This window comes from Corylus avellana, chromosome 8 (assembly GCF_965113065.1).
Source record: "Corylus avellana chromosome 8, dhCorAvel1.hap1.2, whole genome shotgun sequence".
In the NCBI taxonomy this organism is placed as follows: Eukaryota; Viridiplantae; Streptophyta; class Magnoliopsida; order Fagales; family Betulaceae; genus Corylus; species Corylus avellana.
Window position 1 is genome coordinate 8,214,568 of NC_142497.1, and position 25,889 is coordinate 8,240,456.

The window sequence follows — 25,889 nt, forward strand, 5'->3', positions numbered from 1 at the left end:
GTCCCATACCAGTCACATATACATACTGATACGTCTAGCATAAAAATCAACCATTCATATCGGTATAGATTATGCGCAGTTGCGCCTCCTACACATAGGCATACTGATACGCCTAATATAAAAATCACACAAAACCAATCATCAGCATTATACAAATCGTATGCTAGGCATGCTTATGCTCATCATCTTGTGCCAGTTCCATTGTGAGGCCAGCCTTGCGATGGGAGACTTGTCATCACTACCTAGAGCCGTCACCCTGTTTCTTTTATACATATAAGGTCAGCCCTGCGGTAGGAGACTTGTCATCACTACCGGGAGCCGTCACCATGTTTCTCTTTTACATAAGAGGCCAACCTGCGGTAAGAGACTTGTCATCACTACTGGGAGCCGTCGCCCTGTTTCTCGTTATGCATAAGGCCAGCCCTGCGGTAGGAGACTTGTTATCACTGCCGGGAGCCGTCACCCCGTTTCTCGTTATGCATGAGGCCAGCTCTACAGTAGGAGACTTGTCATCGCTACCGGAGTTGAACCCCGTTTCTATTACATTGCTCATGCCATGATAACAAAACCTTGAACTCATATACTATCATAACTCATATCATGAAAATTATAGAATCATGTCATAAACCATGTGAACCATCCAATGCTCATAACAACATAATCATCACATTATCTTGCAAACCCATAAAGCTCATAGTAACATTTCATCAAACATTCATCAAACACATCTCATGAAACATCATCGAAGTGCTCCATCGATCCGATTACCCATACCACACATTGGAAGATTAGATCCAGTCCAAAGCCTCCAATATCACATTACATGCCTACAATTAACCGCATCATTAAACTTGGTTAAACTATCAAACTCTACACCTTATTACACACATAGCTACCCCCAAGCTCTCACGTAACATCGCTTACTCTCCTAGACATTAACTAAGCACCAAAGACCCTCCAAATAAGCCAACACAACTAAGGCCTTATTCTAATTAATTGCTTTACACTAAGATACGCAAGGTTACTATATTCTTACGCCAGGTGTTAACTTGATTACTAAATACACACTTAATGAATTCCATCTTTACATAGCAATTTATTGTTATATCAATTTATGATAAAGTCATCATTATTATTATTTTTATTATTATAAAACATTCCATGTGCAATTTATCTCATTAATTAATTCAGATTACTATGAGGTTATTAGTAATAAACTTAATTATTTTATCGGGTCTTACACCCTTGAGCACCTTTAAACTTAGTAAGAACGACAAACTCTCAACTTGTCTTCATCGTGATCATCTTCAACTACTAACTTCATTTACTGATCCTTCGATAGACTTTCTTCAACAAACACCAATCAAAGACATCATCAAGTGAGCAAGGCAACAGGCCAAAGGCTAAGATGCCAAACAAGAGAAAAGGCAGCTTCAAGCTATATCACTTACCCTCTTGAATATCAATACCACTAGGACCCAATGCTAGTGGAGAAAAAGAGACTTTAGTGAAAAGAGAGCTCAACAAAATAAATTCCCAAAAGTCTATAGTGAATAGTGACAAGAAAACTATTTATAAGAGACCCATTTTTTTCGCCATGTCCTAACGGGACACTTTCTCGTTATGACAGAAAGAACAAATTTGTAGATTTGAGAATTTCACGTCTTAACAAGAAAGCAATTCCGTTATGACAGGAAGAACAAATGTCTTATCTTTGTCAGATATTTCGTCTTAACGCACCAGCTAACAGGAAACCAGAGAGTTCAACTTTGGTCCCATTACATATCCCATCCTAACGGGGTTCCTGACGAGAAAACAAAGGCTTCAATTTTGCTCTCATCACTTGTCCAGTTCTGACGAGCTTCCTAACGAGAAACCAGGGAGTTCAATTTTTGCTCCCGTCACATTCTCGTCTTGACGCAGTTCCTGATGAGAAACCAAGGAGTCCAACTTCTGCTCCCATCACATCCTCGTCCTGACGCCGTTCCTGGCGAGAATCTAGGAAGTCCATCTTTGCTCCCATTGCATGTCCCATTCTGACGGCACTCCTAACAGAAAACCAAAAAACTCTTCACTCAGTCCCGTTACATATCCCATTCTAACGAAAAACCAGGGAACTCCTCTGTAGACCTTAAAACACTAGGAACACCCCTCAAACAACCCTTAAGGTTTTACAGACAAACATTCAAAGTTTTAAACACACAGACATTACCAGAACGATCATTGAATTATGCCAATCTATAACCTAACAACCTCTTCATTGGGATGAGGTTGGAGATGAAGGTTGGAGAACAACTGACAAGGCCGAAAATAATGCAAGCTATTACAGAGAAGATTGCACTGATTAAATAGAGACTAACCGAAGCTCAAAACTGGCAGAAAAGCTATGCAGATAATAGACGCAAAGACCTGAAATTTGCATTGGGGTTAAGGTATTCCTAAAAGTTGCACCCATGAAAGGAGTAACCCGTTTCGGGAAGAAGGGTAAATTATATCCCCGATATATTGGTCCTTATGAAATTTTGGAGCAAATCGGTTCTCTCACTCAACTCCATAACACATTTTTATTTTTTCTCTCAACCATCTCTCAAATTTCTTAATCCAAGTAAGTATTATTGGAAACTCTTTTTTTCTTTTTCTTTTTTCTTTTTTTGGTTCTTTAGATCTATCAACTAATTTAATTTTGAACATTATTCTTGTTAATCATAGAAAGTTAGATTTATTGAATTGTCCAAAAATATTTCTTAATGGCCGAAGCATTTAGAGTTGAGATTTCTTCATCAACATACTCATATAGATATTATGTAATTTTAAACTTACATAGGAAAAGTGTAATATCATATTTTAGAAATCAAAGAAATATATAGGATAAAAATCATGAAGTTTTATTGGTCGCTGGATATCAACATATTTTTTTTAAAGAAAAATATCAAATAACCGAATATGTATTTGAAGGAATAAGATTTGTTTTGTCATTATTGAACTATACATATAGCATCTGTAAGTGCAAGAGGTGTAGGTAATTTGTAAAAAGGGAACTATTGTCATGAAAATTTGGAGTTTGTAGAAAACTTTTGAATTTTTTTTAAAGAAAAAAAAAAGAATAAGAATAAAATCATTTTAAATAAAGATGTTGTTTTTTGTCTTGATCAAGCCTAGAACTAATAATGGATCAAGATCTTACAAATGTATCACTATTAAGTCTCAAAACAATTTTGTAATTTTGGGTCTAGAAAATATTAATGTTGATCTAGTTTTACTAAGGGTCTAGCATAGTCAAAATAGACTTCTAGATAAAACCTATGTCTTTAAGGCTGATATAGCTAAATTTTATCGGTTCAAGTGGTTAACAAAACAAATCAGCCTTTTTAGCTACCTTAACAGGTAAGAGGAAATCCTTAACCTTTCTAAGTGTTATTTCATTGCATAATTTTTATGAAAAAAACTTTTTACTTGTTTTATTTAAATGCTTATGTTATGTTAATTAAATGCTTATATTATGTTATTTATATGCTTACAAGATTTTATATGTCACCTTAAATATTTGTATAAGAAGTTAGAGAAGTTATTTATTGTCACTCAAAGATTTAAGGGTATATCATTTTTATTAATGTTCGATATGAAAAGTAATTCCAAATTAATTTTTGGAAAGTAAAGAGAAGTAAAACCCTCTATTGCCCAAAGTTGAGTTAGGAGAAAATAAGTAACGAAAAATATAAGAGTTTTATAAGATGGGGCAAGAGTGTGGAAGAAATAATTTTGACTTAAGAATTCAGAGAAACACAGAACGGTACCAACGCTAGAAATGAACACGCAACACACTAAAGAACGTCGAGGAAGTAGAATCCATCATTTTTGCCAAGGAAATGCAAAATTCAATAAAATAGTCTTATTATGATCATTTTAACGGAGCTTTCTTTTTTCTTTTTCTTTTTTTTTCTCAACCCCACATTCAAAATTATCTCAATTTTTTTCCTGCATTTTCCCAGCATACAAACAGAACAAACAATATTACTAATCAAAATCAGTAACTACCCTGAACCCAGGTCCCAGAAATGAAAAGACATAACCAATACAGAGTAAAATTATATTGTACCAAACATTCATAGGGGACAAAGCTATCAACGTTAAATCCGAAATGTGTTACCACTTACCAGGTTCCAGCAGAGGTTGCATAAGACTAACCACCACAAGAGAGAGATTTTGCGGACTGGTATTTTTGTCGTGTTCCCACCTTTGTTTTGCAGAGCAGCAACGCAGTGTCAACCAAAACTAAAATCAAACACCAAATCGCAGAGACTGTAAGGCCATTAAGACGCATAAAAAGGAACACAAACAAAATGTTATAGAACCAAACAGAGCTGCGCGAAGAGGGAGGGAATGACCTGGAATTAAGAATGTCAAGAAAAGAAATGGCGAGATATGTTTGTCTGAACTTGCTGTAGGGGGGTATTTTGGGTTCACCCGGTAAAATTTGGCTACGAATGGGTTTTGCCGAGCTCGCTGGGCATGCTCTTAGCTTACGATCCGAACATGGATGACGGAGGGAACGGGGAGAATATCAGATCGGAAGGAAAAGAGAGAGGTGGCCGGCGCCAGTGACGAGTGCGCCGAGGGAAATACTAGACAACGGTCTTCACGTACGGCGAGGGAAGAGTGGAAGACGAATGTGAGAGAGAGCGGAGATTTTGAAAAGACTTAAATTGATCCAGCGGCGTGAAGAGGGGGATTTTTTTTAAAATTTTGATGGAATGATTTGAGGATTCGGGTTGTGTTTGATAAAAGGTTTTAGTAGGTTTTGGTCCGTGACTAAAATTAATTGATATGAAAAAAGTAAGAAATTTTTTTTTTTTTTGAAAAAATAAAAAGGTCAGAATGTATGGTATGAAAAAATAAAAAATAAAAATTATTTAATAGTGATTTTTTTATTTGAATAATAATAAAAAGTGATTGATATGACGTAAAAAGTAAGAAAATATATACAAAGTTAAAAAGTAAGATGAATAGTATTGAATAAAAAGTAAATAGTGTTGAAGGCAAAACCTGTTATCAATCGGAGCCTCGATTTTACAATGTTTTTGATTGTTTTGTTTTTATTTTAAAGTTAATTTTATTTTAGGTAAAGTCGATATACTTCCCTCAAATTACTATCTAATTGATAATGTTTTTTTCAAACTTTCAATTGTGACAATATCCCCACAAACTACTAAAATATTGTCAATGTCCTTCCTAAAGCTAACAAAAATATAAAAATGCCACTATATATTTTTCAATAAGATACAATTACCCCAATAAATTTGAAAAAAAAATTAAAAACAAATATAATTTTTTTATTATAAAAATGATTTAAAAAAAAAAAAAATTGGCCAATCCTTGGATTATATATATATATATATATTCAGTTCTAGGTTTTTTTTCTAGAATTTTTAGTATTTTTTTTTTTTTTAATTTTACTAAGGGTAGTTTCGTTTTTGGGGGGACATTGACAATACTTTGGTAATTTGATGGGACATTGTCGCAACTAAAAGTTTGAGAGGGACATTGTCAATTAGGTAGTAGTTCGATGGGGGGTATGTAGACTTTCTCCTTTTATTTTTTAGAATAATACGTTTTATTCTATGGGTTATGGGCTTATATGATACGGATCGGGATCCCAAGCAATAGCTGGGGATTGCCCATCAGTTTTTTTTTAAATCCTGACCCTTGAATCTCATCTAAGGGTCTACAAGCCACCACGTGTCTCATTAATTAAAAAATAATATTTTATTGTTTAAATTTTAAAAACAAATATAAAATAAAATAATAAAAAAAAAACTAAAAAAATTAAGAAAAAAGTTTGGGGTGGCCCGCCACCCCAGCTGAGACAAGGGGGTGGCCGAAAGCCACTCCCATGGCTCTAGGGGGTGATTCGGCCACCCCATACTTTTTTCTTAATTTTTTTTTTATATTTGTTTTTTAAATTTAAATAATAAAATATTATTTTTTTAATTAATGGGACATATGGCGGCTTGTAAACCCTTAGATGAAATTCAAGGGCCAAGATTTGAAAAAGAACTGATGGGCAATAGCTGGGGATCCCAATCCATATGATACCATGCACCAATATATATATATATATATATAGCTTATTCATGATAATTGATTAAACACCGAATAAATAAGGGTAATTCGGATAAATAAAGGTAGTTCGAAGAACCCTAAAATAACAAAATGTATTAATTCACTATAAGACATGATAGTGAATTATACTTTCACATTTTGTTATTTTTTATAAGCCCAAATAAATACAAAATCCAAGTTGTACCAAACGGCCAATGGTGCAAAAAGTATTAACGAGACTAAGATTTACAATTGTTGAATGGCTTTTGTCATTTGATGGCAAAGTAACAAGAGTTCTCAATATGTAAACTGTTCCCCATAGTGGGTGAAGTGCAGAGTTAGGAATGATGTGTTTGTTTACCTTAAGGAATTGCCCATGTATTACTAGATATTCGATTCCTAAGTTCATGGCCTCTATATATATATAATGAAGTAGAAGATCTCGAATCCGGCATGTATTTATTAAGAGTCCTTTAATTACTTTAGTTAAATCATCACCCTTCAATTTTTTAATAACACATATGATGTAGTTTTAAGTTCTGTCATACAAGCCAATTCGAAAACCTCATATGACTGAATTTGCTTCGGTTACTCTTCAATGCAGAGCTAAGAAGAGATGAGATTTTCGAAAAAAGATCCAACGGCTTCCGACGTACAGTTTTGGGAGTAGCAATTTCCAATGATATGATGTCACGCCTCAATTAAAGCTATAAATAAACTCAACAAAACTTAATAATAAAACACACTACCTCATTAAAATACACTGGACTGCCCAACTACAATAAATCAGAAATTTAAATTCGTATGGATAGGTACGGAGTTACACTTAGGGTAGAATACAGAGTTACTAATTCATTATCTGATTCTCATTAATAACTAAATGGTCTCTAAATAAAAATATAAGTAAATAAAGTTTTAAGTGATAACACCTAAAGTTTTAATATTCAAATTCAAATAAACTCTACTGTATTGGAAGAAATTTATGTCCATTCTAATAACCTAATCTAAATATTAAATAAACTAATACTGATTTAAATAATCTAATCTTTGTTCAAGCACAATTTTCTGTATAATGACGTGGCACGCCCAACAAGCTTGACTTGACCAACACACGAACGATTTGAACTGCACAACAAAGAATAGAGAAGGATCGAAGTGACCGGGAGTGAGCCGGCATGAGCACTCCGATGCCTAAGTCAGAATGGGAAAGAGAAAGGATATTGTCAACAACTACGAAACTCAGATAATGAGAGTTGTGATTACCTTTGCTTTGATAATATAACTTGTATTTATAGGCAGGGGGAGAATTTGATTTCCCACACATTCAGGAATCTTATCCCTTGATATCGGCTGATCAAACATTTGAATGAAAGATCATGTTTGTTAGTTGCTCCATGATTTCAGTGGCTTGAGATCAGAGGATCAGCTTTGTAATCTTTTAGGCCATGCTAAATTAGAGCGTCCGAGTAGGACTCGATCACTTTTGTGATCTTAGATATCAACTGACATATCTTCATTGATATATGCAGATCTATATTGTAAAAAGATATGATAACAAGATTACTTATTTATTAAAAGTAGCATCTTTCAGGATATCGGAGTTATCCCCTTTACCGAGACTTGCGTGTCCTGAGTTAATCTCGGACTTTACGATCTCGGCTAGAGGGGGTCTCGGATTTCATGGTCTCGAACTCGCGATCTCGGACTCACGGACTCGGATTCATGGTCTCGGATAAGCAGGTCTCGAATTCATGGTCTCGGGCTTGGGCCTTTTCAGGCTGGGCCTGGGGACTGCTGAATAAATAGTGGGCTAGTCCATGACCCAACAGTTACCCCCAATTTCGATGTTTGTAGAACTAAGGAAATTTTATGTCTTGACGGAATGGGCCCACCTACCGAGACTAGCTTTATTAGGAGAAGTTCTGAGATAGTCAATGACTTTCCCACCTCGTCTCAGACAACTAAGGCGGCAAAATTTAAATTTCAAATTTCGGAGGGAAATTTCAAATTTCAAATTTCAAATTTCTGGGCAACGTCGGTTGGTATCCCGAAACCTTGTCGTATCATTAACTCTGGCATTTGAGTACCCTGCACGCCTCATCTGCATGCGGCGTCGGTTGGCATCCCGAGACCCTGTCGCACCTGGCACATTTAATACCCCTGCTACCGAGGTGAGCTCCTTTTTAAATAAGGTGCTATCTCCTTTGTATCTATCCATTTTCTGTTCTGGTGATAAAATTCTGGTTTCTCTTCTTCATTCTCCAAATGCCAGCTCCTCTACTCTCTCTCTCTCTCTTTCCTTATCACTATGTCTGGCGACGAGGGATCTGGCTCCGATGGTTTCGGTGGCAATACTTATCCAGCTTGCTGGCGGTCGGAACTAACCAAAGCAAACGAGGCTAGAATCCAAGAGGAATGCTTCATTCCCAGATCAGTGAAGCTTCGGTTCAATGAGGAACAAGTAGGTGCCATTATGCAAGCTAACGCACATGAGGTCTGTTTATATGAAACTATGTTTCGTTCTGGTTTCCGACTGCCTTTTTCGAGGGTAGTGCGAGAGCTGTTGAGTCTCATAAATCTGGCCCCGCACCAGATTGTTCCTAACGGATGGAGGGTCTTCTATGCCTATACTTTATTCTGGCCAATGGCCCTTGGGCCAGGCCATTACCTTTCCGCCCAAGAGTTTTTGTGGTTCTATCGGCTTCAGAAGAACCCGAAGTGTGAGGACTTGTACAACTTCCAGTCTCGACGGGGGAAGTTTATACACATGGATGGCAAGTATTCTAGCAATCACGAGTGGAAAGCTAAGTATTTTTTCGCCACTGGTCAATGGGAGTTTCACCCCACCGAAATTGCTGGAGGTCCAAGGGTGCCGTGGGAGACAAGTGTCCCTGCTAAAAACGCTTCCAAGGAACCGACTTTTAGCGAAGACAAATTGAAGCGTGTGGACGATGTTGCCGCATGGGCTCGGAGACATGAAAACCTGATGTTTTATACCGAACTGATGGAGACCTTCTCTGAAGGGAAGGGCATCGAAAACCTTGACGGAGGCGCTGGCGGAAAAAGGAAGAGACTCGCCTCCGTGGTCGTCCGAGACCCAAGTCTTGCCACCTCGAGTCCTCCGGCCGCAAACACTCGAGGAGCTACCCCCCGGAAATCTCGTCTTGACAAAGGCAAGGGCAAAATGGTTGAACAGCCTAAGTAGAAGAATATCCCTTTTCAAACCGGCGGGGCCTTAAAAATACGTGGGGGTCTAGCTCCACCTGTGGTCCCCCAATTTCGGACTACTGGCCCCCTAAAAATGGACGCCAAGGCCAAAAAGCCTATCACTCCTCCTCGGGCAGCCAGAGTCTTGAGATTGGTTGACAAGCCTGAGGACCACGAGGCCCCTCAACACGAAAAAAAAAAAAAAAAAAAAAAAAAAAAAAAAAAAAAATTGAAGAAGGTGGCTGAAGCAAAAGCGCAAGACCAACTTGCGGGCTTTCTAGCTGCTAGGAGGAAGATAGGCCCGAAGCCTGTGGTGAGACCCGTTGCAAAGGTCGAGGCCTTCCTCGCAAATGAGCCCATCTCAACTCGACCGCTGAATGCTACTCCTTTAACCTCAGCAGGAGCTGTTGTAGGGGATGCGATTCCCATCGATTCCCTGTCATTTCAACCCCTGGGCTCAAACATTCAACACATCCTGGATGATATAGAGTTTGAGGAGAATTTCGAAGGCTCTGTAGGGATTGTGCAAGAGAGAGCCGAGGGGCATCCTGTGGCTGCAGGAAAGAATCAGGACCTCGGCCTTTATCACCTATCGCCGAGGGTGATCATACGGCTCAGGCCTCGAAATTCGCCGAGACCTCTCGGCCAATGCCTTCTACTACCGAGAGAGCCTCTGCGGCCGAGAAAGAGCCTATTGCCGAGAGGGCCTCCGGTGCCGAGACCTCTTCGTCTTCCACAAATGTTATAAGACCTGAAGGAGTAGATTGGACTGTCGGCAGACCTCTCGCTACATTTGGTGGCGACTTGAGGGGTAACCATTTTCAAGCACTGGTGGATTTAGTTCCTCATGAGGGCCTCATCATGGAACGTGACACGTCCGCTCAGGGCATGACTGAGCAAATGCTCTTCTTCCAACTTGTCGTAAGTTTCCCGACTCTTAACTTAGTTTTTTTTTTTTTTTTTTACTAACTGAATTTCCATTACAGAGTTTCATGAGGTCGCTGATATTATACTGCTGCTTTCGGAAGACGGCACAGGACTCGGCCACTAAGACAAGTCGCCTTAAAGATAGGGTCACAAAGCTGGAGGCCGAAAATACAGAATTGACGAAGGTCGTGGCGGTGCAGGACAAGGAACTGCTACTCTCGGGCCAGGAGCAATCTAAATTACAGGCCGAGACCTCCGAGGCCGCTGCAGCTCAGGCGAAAGCTGAATCAAAGGTTAATGATCTGTTGACCAAGATTGAAGGCCTCCGAGCCTAAGTGAACTGCCTGCAAGAGGATAACTCTATTATTAAGGAGGACTTCAACCAGCTGGAAGAAACACATGCAGGGGTCTCGGACCAGCTGAAATCAGCTCAAGATGAGGTCTCGGATTTGAAGGCTTTGGTGACCAAGACAAATGAAGCCAAAGTGGTAGTCGAGAAGAAGCTCAAATTCTTCAAGGGAAAGTACGCCCAAGTAAGGGCTCAGCTGAAGGAGGCTAAAACCCGGGCTGCCAATTATTTACGTCAGCTGTCCTTTGCCTCATGGGTTCGGAATTCTGCCTGGGCCGACGGGCTCATCCTTGGCTTCAAGACCTTTCGAGCATTGGCTAAGGACTTGACTCGGAAGATAGATCTTGACAAGGTGAAAATTGAGGACATTCCTTGTTCCAATGCAGCCATGGCGCAACTAGTAAATTTGGGCCAAGAACAAATGCCTGATGCAGCAGGAATAAAGGAATGTTTTTATGATCCCTTCTCAGATCAACAGCAACGAGACACAGAGTCTGCTCCTAATGACGCCTAATCTGCCGAGGCCGATACTGCCGAGTCTGCATCTGCCGAGACCTCTGATGTAGTCCCTAAGGAAAAATGATGCAATACCATTTGATGGTTCTTTGTATATACCTTAAGTTTCTCTTTTAATGAAATGAGTTTTCGTGTTTATACGAATCTTGAAATAATAATTTTTTATTGCTTAAGGTAGTCAAAAAATTTATAACTATATTTCTCCGAGTTAGGTCTCGGAGATTTCGACTTAACCTTTAGTTGTACTACCCCGAGTTTAGTCTCGGAGTTTTTGATTGCTGCCCCGAGTTAAGTCTCGGGGAGTTTGATTACTACCCCGAGTTAGGTCTCGGGGAGTTTGATCTATCCTCAAACTTGCCCATAGTTATGCTATTCCGAGTTAAATCTCGGGTAGTTCTATTAGGTTTTTGAGTCTGGGTTATGTTACGTTTAAGAGAATGCTCCTTTCAGTTGCATCATTTTAGGGCTCGGAAGAGCCTTTTCAGCCGTCTTCTCCGAGATTAATAATTTAATTTGTACATATGAACTTTATATGCTGCATAACTCCAAGATACTTTTATTCATTGAAATGAAAATAATAAAGTGACAAATAAATTACATATCACAGCATTTAGACATAGTACTTTTTAAGGTGCTCAGCGTTCCAAGGCCTCGGAAGAGCCTTACCTTTGGAATCTTCCAGGTGGTATGCTCTTGCTCTTTTGCACTCAATCACCCTATAAGGTCCTTCCCAATTAGGAGCCAGCTTTCCCTCAGCTGGGTCCTTGGTTGCCAAGGTAGCTTTACGTAGGATCATATCTCTAACTTTGAAGCTCCGAGGCTTGACCTTCCTGTTGAAATGTCGAGTTACTCTTGCTTGGTATGCCGCCATAGTCACCTGGGCTTGATCTCTCTTTTCTTGTAGCAAGTTCAAATGCAGCTGTAAACCCTCGTTATTAGTCTCGGATCTGAAGGTCTCTACACGATAGCTGCCCGAGCCTACCTCGGCTGGAATGACTGCGTCAGTTCCAAATGCTAAGGCGTATGGCGTCTCCTCGGTTGAAATTCTCTTGGTTGTTCGGTACGCCCATAATACTTCGGGAAGGTCTTTCGCCCAGTTTCCTTTTCGATCATCCAGCTTCTTTTTCAAAATCTTGAAGATCGTTTTGTTGGTAGCCTCTACCTACCCATTAGCCTGGGGGTGCCCTAGAGACGAGTAATAGTTCCTTATTTGAAGCTGGGCACACCAGGCTCGGAATGAATCGCAGTCAAACTGCTTGCCATTATCTGTGACAAAAGTATGAAGAATGCCATAACGGCATATGATGCTCTTCCATAAGAATCGTTCTATTGCCTTGGCTGTGATAATCACTAAGGCTTCAACCTCTGCCCACTTGGTGAAATAATCCACAGTAACGACTGCAAACCGTACATTTCTCCTACTCTGAGGCAATGGTCCTACTATATCTACCCCTCATTGAGAGAAGGGTCAAGGTGAAGAGATTGCACTCAGGTCTTCAGGAGGCTGATGAGTGATATTAGCGAATCGTTGGCACTTGTCACAATTTCTGACTATATCTGCCGAGTCCCGATTCATGTTGGGCCAATAGAAACCCGCTCGGACTGCTTTATGTGCCAATATTCTAGCTCCAGAATGGCTTCCACAAATCCCTTCATGGATTTCTCTAAGGATATAATTTCCTTCTTCCTTCGAAACACACTTTAAGAGTGGCCACATGAAACCCCTCTTGTAAAGGATTCCATTTACCATTATAAACCTTTCTGCTCTTACCTTTAACCAGGTAGCCAGCCTTTTATCTGAGGGAAGTACTCCTCTTTCCAGGTATTCTACGATTTCTAGTTGCCAATCAGGTATGGTCTCGGCTGTCGAAACCAACACCGTCTCGGTAACTGATGATTGTGAAACAATTTGGATAGGAGTCTCGGCTTCAATCTCTCCACTGGCTGTTGAGGCTATTCGGGCCAACTGGTCTGCTCTCTCATTTTCTGGCCTCGAAATTTTCACAATGCTGAACTTATTAAATAAACTTTTCATTTCTTGCACTTTAGATAAGTATAACTTCATTTTTTCTCTTTTGGCTTCAAATTCACCTCGGATGTGCCCCACGACAACCTGGGAGTCACTCCGCATTTCCATAAATTTGGCTCCCATTTCGAGAGCTAAACCGAGTCCTGCTAGGACTGCCTCGTACTCGGCCTCGTTATTTGTGGTTTTGAACTTCAACTTCAAGGAACTACACAATTCTTCTCCATCGGGAGTAATCATTACTATCCCAACTCCACCATGCTTCTTCGTAGATGATCCGTCCACATAAATTACCCAAGTCTCATCACCCGGCCAACTGGTGATGTCTGGCAGATTAATGAATTCTGCCAGAAAATCAGCTAGTGCCTGGCCCTTAAGAGAACTTCGAGGGAGAAATTCAATGTCAAACTCTCCCAACTCAATCGCCCAGTTAGCTAATCTTCCCGACAGATCTAGCTTTCTTAGTACTTTTTTCAAAGGGTATTCAATCAACACCCTGATAGTATGAGCTTGGAAGTAAGGTCGGAGTTTCCTGGATGATATGACCACGGCGAAAGCCAGTTTCTCCATCTGAGGATATCTTTCTTTAGCACCTCTCAAACCTCTACTTATGAAGTATACAGGCTTCTGAATTCCTTCTTCTTCTCGGATTAATGCAGCACTGATAGCCGTTGGAGAAACGGCTAAATACAAATACAGTACTTCTCCGGGTATTGTCTGGCTTAGCAAAGACGAGCTCACCAGATACTGTTTTAGATGCCCGAAGGCTTCTTCACATTCGTCTGTCCATTCAAAAACCTTTCGCAAGACTTTAAAAAATGGAAGACATTTATCGGTTGATCGTGAAATAAACCGATTTAGTGCCGCTATTATTTCTGTCAATTGCTGAAGCTGCTTCAAGTTTCTTGGAGACTGCATATCCAAGACAGCTTGTATCTTCTCAGGATTGGCTTCTATTCCTCGGCTTGATACCATGTAACCGAGGAACTTTTTTGATGAGACTCCAAACGCACACTTTGAGGGATTCAACTTCATCCCGTATTTCTTCAAGGTTGTAAACGTCTCTTGCAAGTCGAGTACATGGTCCTGCGGTAGCACACTCTTGACTAGCATGTCATCGACGTACACCTCCATATTGCGTCCGATCTGGTCTCGGAACATCTTGTTTACCAGCCTCTGGTATGTTGCCCCTACATTCTTCAAACCGAAGGGCATGACTTTATAACAGTACAGGCCTCGGTCAGTTATGAACACAGTTTTCTCACGATCTTCTGGATGCATGTATATCTGGTTGTAACCAGAGAAAGCGTCCATGAAGCTGAGTAAGCCATACCCAGCTGTTGAGTCCACCAATGCATCGATGCGGGGTAGTGGAAAGCTATCTTTTGGACAAGCCTTGTTGAGGTTGGTAAAATCTACGCACATCCTCCATTTCCCATTGAATTTTTTAACCAATACTACATTGGCTAACCAATCAGGATAATATACTTCTTCAATGAAACGAGCCTTGAGAAGCTTCTCCACCTCCTCAACTATAGCCATATTCCGTTCAGGAGCAAATTTCCTTCTCTTTTGTTTCACCGGCTTCACACTCGGATCCACATTTTGTTGGTGGAGGATATCTTCAGGATCGATTCCTGGCATATCCTCATAGGTCCATGCGAAGACCTCTAAGTTTCCTCGCAGGAAGGTGACGAGACCATCTCGGATTATGGGACTGAGCTGTGTCCCAATTTTCAAAACCTTGCCTTCTGCAACTATCACATCTTCCAGAGGTTCAGCTGGCTCTCCCTTCAAATCATTCCTGCTATTACCACCTACTGTACCAATGACAATAGGAGTCGGATCCGAGACCCTCTTGAGAGACGTATTGTAACATCTTCTCGCCTGGGTCTGATCTCCCTTCACTTCTCCGACTCCTTCTTCTGTCGGAAACTTCATCGTTAGGTGGTACGTCGAAGTTATGGCCATCAACTTATTCAAAGCGGGTCTACCAAGGATGGCATTGTAGGCACCTAGTCGGTCAATAACCAGAAAATCTACCATGACGGTCTTTTGTTTGGGCGCCGTTTCTGCTGTTACAGAGAGTGAAATAAGGCCAATCGGCTGGACTTGCTCTCCTACAAATCCAACTAGGGGAGAGCTAAACGGTTTGATCCTCTCACGATCAATACCCATTTGCTTAAAGACTGGCCAATATAAAACATCAGCCGAGCTCCCATTGTCCACCACAATTCGATGGATCATATGATTAGCCACCGTCATTGTTACAACTAGCGGGTCATCATGTGGCTGCATTGCGCCCCTAGCATCTTCTTCGGAGAAAGAAAGGACCACTGAATCCTTTTTTGCAACTTTGGAGGGTCTTTGTACTGTAAAGACTTCCTCGGCCTGCGTTTTCCTGGCGTAGGCTTTTCTGGCCGAGTTAGACTGTCTTATACCAGCTATTCCCCCAGCGATGGTGTGAATTTCACCTACCACTCCTTGATCCCGAGGGGGTCTCGGATCCTCTCTAGGACCAGCATCCCGATCACGTCTCGGCTCTCGTCCCCCTGCATCTCGGTTTGCATCCAACAAGAGGGGCTGTTGGTAAACCGCGTCTCGGTTCCTTTCTCCTGCTAGGAATCTTACTAGCCTTCCATTTCTAATGAAAGTTTTGATTTCCTGTTGCAAGGTTATACAGTCTTCCGTCAAATGCTCGTGATCATTATGGTACTCACAGAACTTCGTCCGATCTCGCTTCCTCGGATCACCTCGCAACTTACTCGGCCACCTGAAAGCTGGGTCTCTTTTGATCTCCATAAACACTTCGTTGACCCTGGTATTCAAAGGTGTGAACCTTCGATCTTCACGTCGCCGAGGTTCTATCTTCGGGAATGATGGAACAGTCTTCTTCACTACTTTCTTTTGGAACTTCTCTTCCTTCGGAGTAGATGCTACAGGTGGCTCCTTTTTGGCGTCCTCCTTTTCTTGGTCTTCTTCCTCCTGACCTTTCATGAGAGCCTTAATCATGTCCTCCTGATTAATATACTCCTCTGTCTTGGCGATATATCGCGAAGAGTTATCTCTGTCGAATTCTTTGACACTTCGGCCATTAGAGGCCCATTTGGTCTGACTCCGTACCATAATGCGGATAATACCGTTTGATCCCCCGGGTTATCCACCAACAATTTTTCTTTATTGAACCTATGTATGAAATCCTTCAGGCTTTCTTCCTTTCCCTGATGCAATGACAATAAGCAAGCCGAGTGCTTCCTCCTCTTTTTGGTTGCCAGGAATTGGCTTAAAAAGAGGCATCCAAGTTCTTTGAAACTGTCTACTGACTTGGCAGGCAATCTGGCGAACCAGTCCTGAGCGACTCCTTCCAAAGTGAGAGGAAAGATTCTGCATGCTATTTCATCTGGAAACCTATGAAGGGAAAAGTGAGCACGGACACTTTCCATATGTTCAGAAGGGTCGCCACTACCGTTGAACTCCTTGACGCAAGGCATCTTGAAGTTGTCAGGCAAAGGGAAACCTAACACTCGATCAGTGAAAGGTAGGTCGGTGTTGTCCATAAACCCTGCAGCAGGGGTTTTTTCATCCTTTGCAGCCAACTTGCGAGTTAGCTTTTCGTACTTCTTCTTCAAATCTTCCATCTCAGCACTCATCTGGCCTTCATTCCGGCCGTGGAGTTGTTCCCGTCGAGACCTCATATGCTGAGACCTTTATGGGTTCTGCTGCTCATGATGCTCCTCATTATGGACAGTAGTATGATGGCTAGCTTGGACTGAACTTGCTTCTTCATCGCGATGCGAACCTGCAGTTCGCTTCCCATCGCGAATTTCCCTTCGTCTTTCCTCACGCCGTTCTTCGCGCCTTCTTGCTCGCTCTTGGTCCCTCTGGCTATTACGGCCCTCAGCGGCTGTGAGCCTTACATCCAGGTCTTCATTCTGCTTCTTCAGAGCCTTCATGGATTCAGACATCTGCTTCATGAATTCGGCTAGGTCGGATGGTGGCGGTGCGTTGGAGGCTGCAGCAGTGGAACGGGTAGTCACCATTTTGGATTAGTAGAGAACTAATGAAAATCGAAGTTCCCACAAACGGCGCCAAACTGTTCAAGCACAGTTTTCTGTATAATGACGTGGCACGCCCAACAAGCTTGATTTGACCAACGCAGGAACGATTTGAACTGCACAACAAAGAATAGAGAAGGATCGAAGCGACCGGGGGTGAGCCGGCGTGAGCACTCCAATGCCTAAGTCAGAATGGAAAAGAGAAAGGATATTGTCAACAACTACGAAACTCAGATAATGAGAGTTGTGATTACCTTTGCTTTGATAATATGACTTGTATTTATAGGCAGGGGGAGAATTTGATTTCCCACACATTCAGGAATCTTATCCCTTGATATCAGCTGATCAAACATTTGAATGAAAGATCATGTTTGTTAGTTGCTCCATGATTTCAGTGGCTTGAGATCAAAGGATCAGCTTTGTAATCTTTTAGGCCATGCTAAATTAAAGCGTCCGAGTAGGACTCAATCACTTTTGTGATCTTAGATATCAACTGACATATCTTCATTGATATATGCAGGATCTATATTTTAAAAAGATATGATAACAAGATTACTTATTTATTAAAAGTAGCATCTTTCAGGATATCGGAGTTATCCCCTTTACCGAGACTTGCGTGTCCTGAGTTAATCTCGAACTTTACGGTCTCGGCTAGAGGGGGTCTCAGATTTCATGGTCTCGGACTCGCGGTCTCGGACTCACGGGCTCGGATAAGCAGGTCTCGGATTCATGGTCTTGGGCTTGGGCCTTTTTCAAGCTGGGCCTGGGAACTGCTGAATAAATAGTGGGCTAGTCCATGACCCAACAATCTTAATGAATTGCAATTCCATTTCAATTCAACTATTATCCTATCTAATCGTAACCTTATTCCTATCCGTCTCTAACATAAAGCAAAATAAAATGGGTCCAAATCTATAAACTCCAAGTTTTAAATTCCAACAAAACAAATAACTAACACTGCTTATTGAAACATCTACTTCTATTTTAAACTCCAAGAACTCACTCCAACATTAATAGGTACCTAAGTATGTTTATTAGGGGAACCACCTGCTTATTTTTGAAAATTTTATAAGAAATAAGGATGAGCTAACACACGGGTAAGTGGCAGTGTTATGAAAGTAGAATTCTACAATAGAGACTAAGCATATATTTTATGAAGCTCTTGAAGTATTTAAAGTTATCTTGTCTCTACCTTATCCTAGAGTAAAGTAGTTTAATAGATATTTTAGAGTAATAGTAGTTTAATTGCTTAAGGAGACTTAGGACTTGTTTGGGATTGCATTTGTGGACCTCAAAAATGCGTTTAACACCCTAAAAACTTGTTTGAACGAAAAAACACTCATTTGGTAAAAAAAATTCAAAGCGTTTTTAAAGGTCAAAAATCTAAAAATTGTCAAAATACACTTTTGGCAAACACTTAAAAATGAAGCTTTTGCACAATTTTTTTTTAATTTTTTTTTTACCTTAAAGCTCGATTTCTCAAACGCAATTCCAAACAGGCCCTTAGTTAGTTTCAATTGTTATCCAATAGTTAGTAGTTTTATTTGTATCTTTATCTTTTTATTGTATCCTTATTTGAGGACGTTCAATCAAGAAAGAAGGCATAAAAAAATTAATCTTAAATCTTGTGTTTGAAAAGAGTTTTTAGGTTTTCTTTAAAATATCAAAGGTTTAAGTTCTCTCAAAACTTAAATTATATCATCATTATGTGTTCACGTAGCACGTAGATAATGGGGTCAAGGGAATTTCAAGTTTCAAACAACATAATGTTTCATATTCCAAAATAATACGAGCAAACAAAATTCCCATAAAATAATATTTTTGCAAAAATTTATCCAATGTCACATGATGAGATAATCATTATTAGGAGTGTACATGCTGACGGATATTATCCATCCGCATTCGCTATTTATAGCTGTCTGATATATGCTATCTGCACATTCAGATGCAGATACAATTAGTAAAAGTCACTATTTATTAAAGTATATTGTGCGATATGATAATGTGAGATTTGATATTGTAATTCATTATAATACGATCAAATCAAATTGATCACTCATTCTATTTTGATTCGATCGACGAGTGTGGCCGGCCAACCTGTTTGGCCCAAAATAATCCATGATTTGGATTTTGGACCTCATCACTTAGCCCAAAACGAGTCTCTTCACCTCGGGCTTCGGTTAGGTGACAACTTGTATTTCGTAAAACAAAAAACACTGTGGAAACTTTACAAAAGACTTGCGCGATTTGAAAACACCTTCCAAATTTTAAAACCTCACAATTGCACCCCATTAAACTTTCAAGTTGATGCAATCTACCCCTTCATAAATTTTTGGACATTAAAAATGATGAAATAACTTTTTATACCCCTGAAATGTTTATAAAATTACAAGTTTACCCTTAATTTCAAATTGAAAATTAAAGAAAAAACAAATTTTGAAGGATAATTTAGTTTTTTCTAGTAATTTTCGTTAGAGATTGACAGTAAAAACTGATGGAGAGTTGATTTGCATTAAATTAAAAGTTGAAATAATAAAATTGAGAGATTTTAAAATTTAGATAGTGCAGCAACTAAGAGCATTGCCAATGGAAGAGCCAAATGTTATTTTTTTCTAAAATGACTCTTCAAATGTTTAAAAAACTTCATACGTTGGATTAGCTAAAAGAAAATGTAAAATAGATATATGATCGGAAGAGTTAAAAAAAAAAGCTAAATGTAGCAGCACTTTTCAATGGAGCTATTTTATTTTTCTTTATTTCTCACTCATTTTCTCTTTTTTCCAAATCTTTTCCTACTTTTTTTCTGCATGTTCTCTTTTTTTCAAAAATTTTTCCATTTTTCCTCTCACATGTTCTCATTTTTTTTTTCAAAATTTTTCTTATTTTTAATAATATTTTAATAGAATAAATAAAAATATAACTAATCGGATGTAGAGACATTTAAAAATAACTTAACTAAACTAAATAAAAGTAAATTTTAAAAAACTATTTTATATAAAAGTATAACTCCTCTATTGAAAATCTTCTCAGAGTTCTAAAGCTATCCAAAAACATTGAGTTTGAATTATTCAAATCGATCCGCGTCGTACGATTACCAGTCATCCACATAAACCGACGAACGTCCCCCATCTAACCCCGACCGGGAATGAAATACCTTCACCTAACACTCTTTGACACGTTTGAAACAAATGCTCATCGATTCTTTCGAAGTACAAAGAGACATGTCCCTCTCCCACTCCCACTCCCGCTCCCACTCCCATCAGCGCTTGTTTGTTTCTGTATACTCTGCTCAGACCTACCCCCACCTACTTTCTCTCCCTCCGTCTCCCTCTCAGGCTCATGGCGATGCCACGTGCTGGAACCTTCGCCCGGTTCATCTTCCTCCTCTTGGCCTTGTACTGCGCAGTTGACCCTTTCAGGCACAGCGCAATCTCCGACTTCCCGGACTTCGAAGCCTTCGCGGTGGACATGCCGGCTTGGTCCGAGGTCCCCACCCAGAGGGACACCCAGAACTTGCTCCAGAATTCCGAAATCAAGTTCCTCAACCAAGTGCAGGGCCCCGAGAGCATAGCGTTCGACCCTCTTGGCCGTGGACCCTACACCGGCGTCGCCGATGGGCGGATCGTCTTCTGGAATGGCCAGTCCTGGGAGGATTTCGCTTACACATCGCCTAATAGGTGAGTTCTTGCTGATCGGGGTTCTGGGATTTTGTGGGTTCTGTCCTGTTTGTGGGTTTTGAGTGTGAACTGGGTGAGTGAAGATGGCGGTTGATTTGTGGGGAATTTAATATATGAAACGTTTAGTAAAAACCATGCACTCCTCTTAGAAAATATAGGTGTTTCCCAAATAGGACTGTGCAGCCATGCACTTCACCTTTTATCCCTATAAATACCCCAATCCACTGTATTTGTTTTCAAATTTTGTTGACATGTTTAGTGATAGCGAGTAGATCAAAGATTGATTCTTGACATAAGAGATCATTTGGCCGGGGAAACCCTGAATTTGGATTTTGAAAGAAGGAAATAGATATGAAAGAAATAGAAGCGCAACTATGTGAAAGAAGTGGTATTTTTGCTGTTTAGAAGCACATGTTTGTGAGCTCCAAAGTACACCTGCTGTATAATTAAGTTTTAGTATGTTTATGCATACTGGTTAATCATAACTAATTATATTGTTCTGGGAATAAATAATTCTTTCTTTCTTTTTTGGTGGGGGGTGGTTATGGAATATAATATATGGATAAAATGTGAAATATTATATTTGTTGATATATATAAAAATGATGTCATTTTTTTCATTGTTTTGGTTATTCCACTTATCTCCAGGATGCAATTGCTTTAGATTTTGTAAAGGAACTATCATGTTTTGACTTCTTCAGTATTCTCTTTTATTTGCCATCAAATTGGTTCTGGGTGTTGCGTGCTCACTGTAAAAATTGATGATTGCATTAGAAATTTTCTCTTACCGTTGGTTGCTGAGAGAATTTACTTGCAGATGTCAGTAGTCTTCATCTTTTAGTTCAGACCTAATAAGCAAACAAATTCTGAAAACATGTCACACAAGATCAGCTAATAGGTTTCATCTGACAGCTTCCTTGATTGAATGAAGTGTCTGGGATCATTCTCTTGTTTTTGCTGGTTTTTAAAATATATCCCCCAGTTGTTTACTCGGTTATTTGATATTATCTTTTCCATCTTTTATTTGAATTCAGGTCAGAACTATGTAATACAAAACCATCGCCTTTGAGTTACTTGAAGAATGAGCACATTTGTGGCAGGCCTTTGGGGCTCCGATTTGACAAGAAAACAGGTGATTTATACATTGCAGATGCATACTTTGGACTATTGAAGGTTGGACCAGAAGGTGGTTTGGCAGCATCACTAACAACTGAGGCAGAAGGGGTGCCATTGAGGTTTACCAATGATCTAGACATTGATGATGCAGGGAATGTTTATTTTACAGATAGCAGCACCAAGTACCAGAGGAGGTAAGCCCTTTGATGCTATTCCTTCTGAGATGGTGATGATGCATTTTTTTTTTTAAAGTTTTTACTTCTTTGGATGTGAGTGGACTGGTGATATGGGATCAGGCCAATGCTGAAGAGAGCCACATATTTTACAATGTCCCACCCACAGCTTAAGTGCCACTTTCCCTATACAGTGCAGAGCAGAATGCAGAACACCACTTGATTTGTAATGTAGCATCCTCTTATAATAGATGGCATACAGTGTCTATTGTCCTTTAGGGCATGAAAGAGAATGCAGTTCCCCTTTCTTATTGCAGTTTGACATTGTCTTATTATGGAAGGCATTCAAATGATACTTTGGTGCATGAAACTGAATGCAATTAGAAAGGAAAATATTTCTCCATAGTGGTTGTGTAGACATGTGTTCTTATTACTCCAGTTTCCCCTCTCTCTTTGTTGGGATATGGTTAAATCCAATGTTTTTGACCTCTTAAATCAGTATATATGATAATTGAGAGAGTTAATACATTCTTTTACTATGAACCCTGAGATATTGAGCCGATTTGATATAGCGATTTTGAATATCTCCTTTCAGTCAAACTATTAATGGCTGATACTGCAGTGACCTGTCAGTAATTGATATGATTTGAGTTGTCAAAATTTGGATAATGTTTTTTACTTGTTTATTCAAAATATATCGCAATACTTTATAGGTGAATGATGTTGTGAATAAAGGGTCATAGCAGGCTGCATGCAGTGTTTCTTAACAATTGAAAAATAAATTTTAGCTATCAAAGATTTTTCAGAATCTTGAATTTGCAACATCGCCCTTTTTTCCTTTTTTCCTAACACTTGTATTTGTTCCTGGGATCTTTCTCTAGCATGTACTGAAGCTATTGCCTCATCTCCTTGTTCTAATAATTTTCAACTGTTTTAAGAACTGTCAGCTAGTTATTTTCTTGACTTTGAATACTACAATGCTTCTTTTGCTGTATACACCCTCCAAATATGCAGCATCATCCTTTTTTCTTTTTTCCTAACACTTGTATTTGCCCCTTAGATCTTTCCCCAGTATGTACTAAAACTCTTGCCTCAACTTCTTGTTCCAATAATTTTCAATTGCTTCCAGAACCATCAGCTACCAGTCATTTTCTTGACTCTGAAACATGTAGGAATAGTTTCGAAAGTCTTTTCTCTTTTCTAAACTAAAAATACACTTTTCTCGTAACATTTAACAAACAAGTCACTTTTCGTTGCACAAAACCCGAAACACTCTTCAAAAAACAAAACACAACACACTTTTTAGAAAACCTTTCACACCTTATAGGAATATTTTGAGAAAATAGTTGTTTAATTTTGTCAGTGTAGGGGCTAATTTATTATTTATAAAAATATTAAAGGAAAAAAAAGAAAGAGAGGAAGGTGGTCACATAGCCACCCCCCCACGGAGGAAAGGGGTGGCCACGCGACCACCCCAACCAGATAGGGGTGGCCCTGCGTCCACTTCTATCCTGGTCAAAGGGAATGACCATGTGGCCGTCCCTCTCCTCTGCTAGGGGTCACCTCATGGTGACTTTTTTATTATTATTATTTTTCTTTTAATTAAGAAGTTAGCTTCACACCTGTTTGTGTTTTCCCAAGATAAGTGTGTTTAGTATTGAGTTTCCTTGAAAACACAAAACACTTTCCAAAAAGTTTACCAAACAATTTCATTAAGTGGATCCCCCATAAAACATTTTCTCGAATGTAGACCCAACTCTTCTCAACTTTACATGCATCAAAAACTCTTTCAAATCAAGACACAAAAAACACTCTTTAAAACCACTTACAAAATTTACCCATCATATTCCAACGATTGTCTCAGTCCAGCAAATCATTGGTTTACAAGCCATTCAAAAGTATTGCTGTTGGTGGCCCTTGACAGATCTCTACTGCTCTTATCAAGCTATGGAGAACTCCTTGGTGTTTTCTGCTGCTTTTCATAATGATCACTGGGTTTCTTTTTTTAATAGAAGAGAACCATTATTCATCTGTTTTAACACGGTTATTTCATGCAGGAACTTCATGCAGTTGGTTTTTTCTGCAGAGAATAGTGGGAGGGTTCTGAAATACGATCCAACTACTAAGGAAACCACTGTCCTTGCGAGGAATATCCAATTTCCAAATGGTTTGTCCTTAAGCAAAGATGGTTCCTTCTTCGTCTTTTGTGAAGGATCCATTGGCAGGTGAGTCTCTCTCTGAGTGTACCACAGTTAACAAATATGTAGGCCATGCTTATGTCTAGAGTCTACATAAAATAAGTTATGTCTAGAGTCTACTTGACATGGAGCCTCATTTTGATCAACTGTTATTCATCCCCTTGTTTTTCTTTTGCATTGATTGTCAGTGGTCACAACTCACAAATATATTAGGTTGACTTGGAATTGGATGTTGAATGACTCCCAGTAAATGCCAATATTTGTTTGCTAGTTTTGGGTAATCATGAGACTACTTTTGTTAAAAAAAAAAAAAAATGTAAGAGTATGAGAATACTTTGGCATACAGATTGATTTGACGTCACTGTGAGACTCCTACACAGAGCAAGAGTTGCTTGCTTCTGGGACAGCTTTATAAACGAGTTCTTAACTCGGAAGTTGCAAGAGAGACGTTTCTTAGAATATATGTTCCCAAGCATTATACTCTTACCTTTGTATTTTTGTTCAGTATTTTGATCAATGCTGTATGTAGGACAAGAGTAACTTTGTACCATATTAGTAGAACTGAATGTCCAAAGTAATTTGGTGTGCTACGATCAGAAATTCATACAGTTGCAAATGAGATAACTATAGAGTCCATAGGGATATGCCCCAAATAGGCTTCCTGAGAACAATTTTGGGTCTTTTGAAGCCATTGTTATCTGAATGCCTTTTGCTATCGTTTCACAGTTATTAACGAGTTCTCTTATCATATTGATTATGTAGATTAAGCAAGCATTGGTTGAAAGGTGATAAAGCAGGGACTTCAGAGGTATTTGCAGTCCTACATGGATTTCCTGACAATGTCAGGACCAATGCAAAGGGTGACTTTTGGGTGGCGATCCACTGCCGACGATCCTTGTATACTTATATTTCCTCATTCTACCCTCAAATTAGGAAAATTATCCTCAAGCTCCCAATTCCTGCAAAAATTCAGTTCTTGCTTCACATTGGCGGCATGCCCCATGCGCTTGTTGTCAAGTACAGCCCAGAGGGTAAGCTTTTGCAGGTATTGGAGGACAGTCAGGGAAAGGTTGTCAAGGCAGCAAGTGAAGTTGAGGAAAGGGATGGGAAACTGTGGATTGGGAGTGTTTTGATGCCTTTCGTTGCAGTTTACAGCTTGACTTGAAGTGAAAGAATCCCATTTTTCCTGATAAAGAGCTTTGCTTGCTCATCCTAGAGGCAGTTCTTGTGGCATCCCCCTCCCCAACAAAAAACCAAAGAAAAGTTCTCGTTTTCCCCTTATTTATCCACTTAAAAGAATCAGACACGTTGAGAACCTGGACTACTACAATGTAATCTGGGATCATTTTGATATGTATTGATTTATGTTTTACCTTTGTCCTGACCATATTTCAACATATATTATCAGTTAAAACTCCAATGGGTTGGCTCAATGGTTGGACATGTGACTTTTGAGTATGCTCCTCAAGGTCTTAGTTTCAAAACCCATTGAGTGTAAATTCCTTCTTGGAGCCATTGGACTGTGGGTTCACTCCTTCAATTAGCTG

General features: G+C 39.6%; 3 protein-coding genes across 3 annotated transcripts; 1 reads left to right on the top strand and 2 right to left on the bottom strand.

Moving 5' to 3' along the window:
• Positions 1 to 11,708: 11,708 nt before the first annotated feature.
• Positions 11,709 to 12,391, bottom strand: LOC132169816 (uncharacterized). The gene is made up of 2 exons (XM_088518730.1): positions 12,325 to 12,391; positions 11,709 to 12,199 (listed from the first exon to the last, which is right to left on the bottom strand). The coding sequence occupies exons 1-2, from the start codon at positions 12,389 to 12,391 to the stop codon at positions 11,709 to 11,711; spliced, it is 558 nt and encodes a 185-aa protein (XP_088374856.1).
• Positions 12,392 to 12,566: 175 nt separating this feature from the next.
• LOC132162861 (uncharacterized) lies at positions 12,567 to 16,136 on the bottom strand. Its single transcript, XM_059573081.2, has one exon. It carries the CDS (start codon positions 16,134 to 16,136, stop codon positions 12,567 to 12,569), a length of 3,570 nt encoding a protein of 1,189 aa, XP_059429064.2.
• Positions 16,137 to 20,364: 4,228 nt separating this feature from the next.
• LOC132163560 (protein STRICTOSIDINE SYNTHASE-LIKE 3) lies at positions 20,365 to 25,718 on the top strand. Its single transcript, XM_059573881.2, has 4 exons — positions 20,365 to 20,856; positions 21,890 to 22,165; positions 24,202 to 24,369; positions 25,105 to 25,718. Exons 1-4 carry the CDS (start codon positions 20,519 to 20,521, stop codon positions 25,505 to 25,507), a joined length of 1,185 nt encoding a protein of 394 aa, XP_059429864.1. The 5' UTR covers positions 20,365 to 20,518; the 3' UTR covers positions 25,508 to 25,718.
• Positions 25,719 to 25,889: the final 171 nt, after the last annotated feature.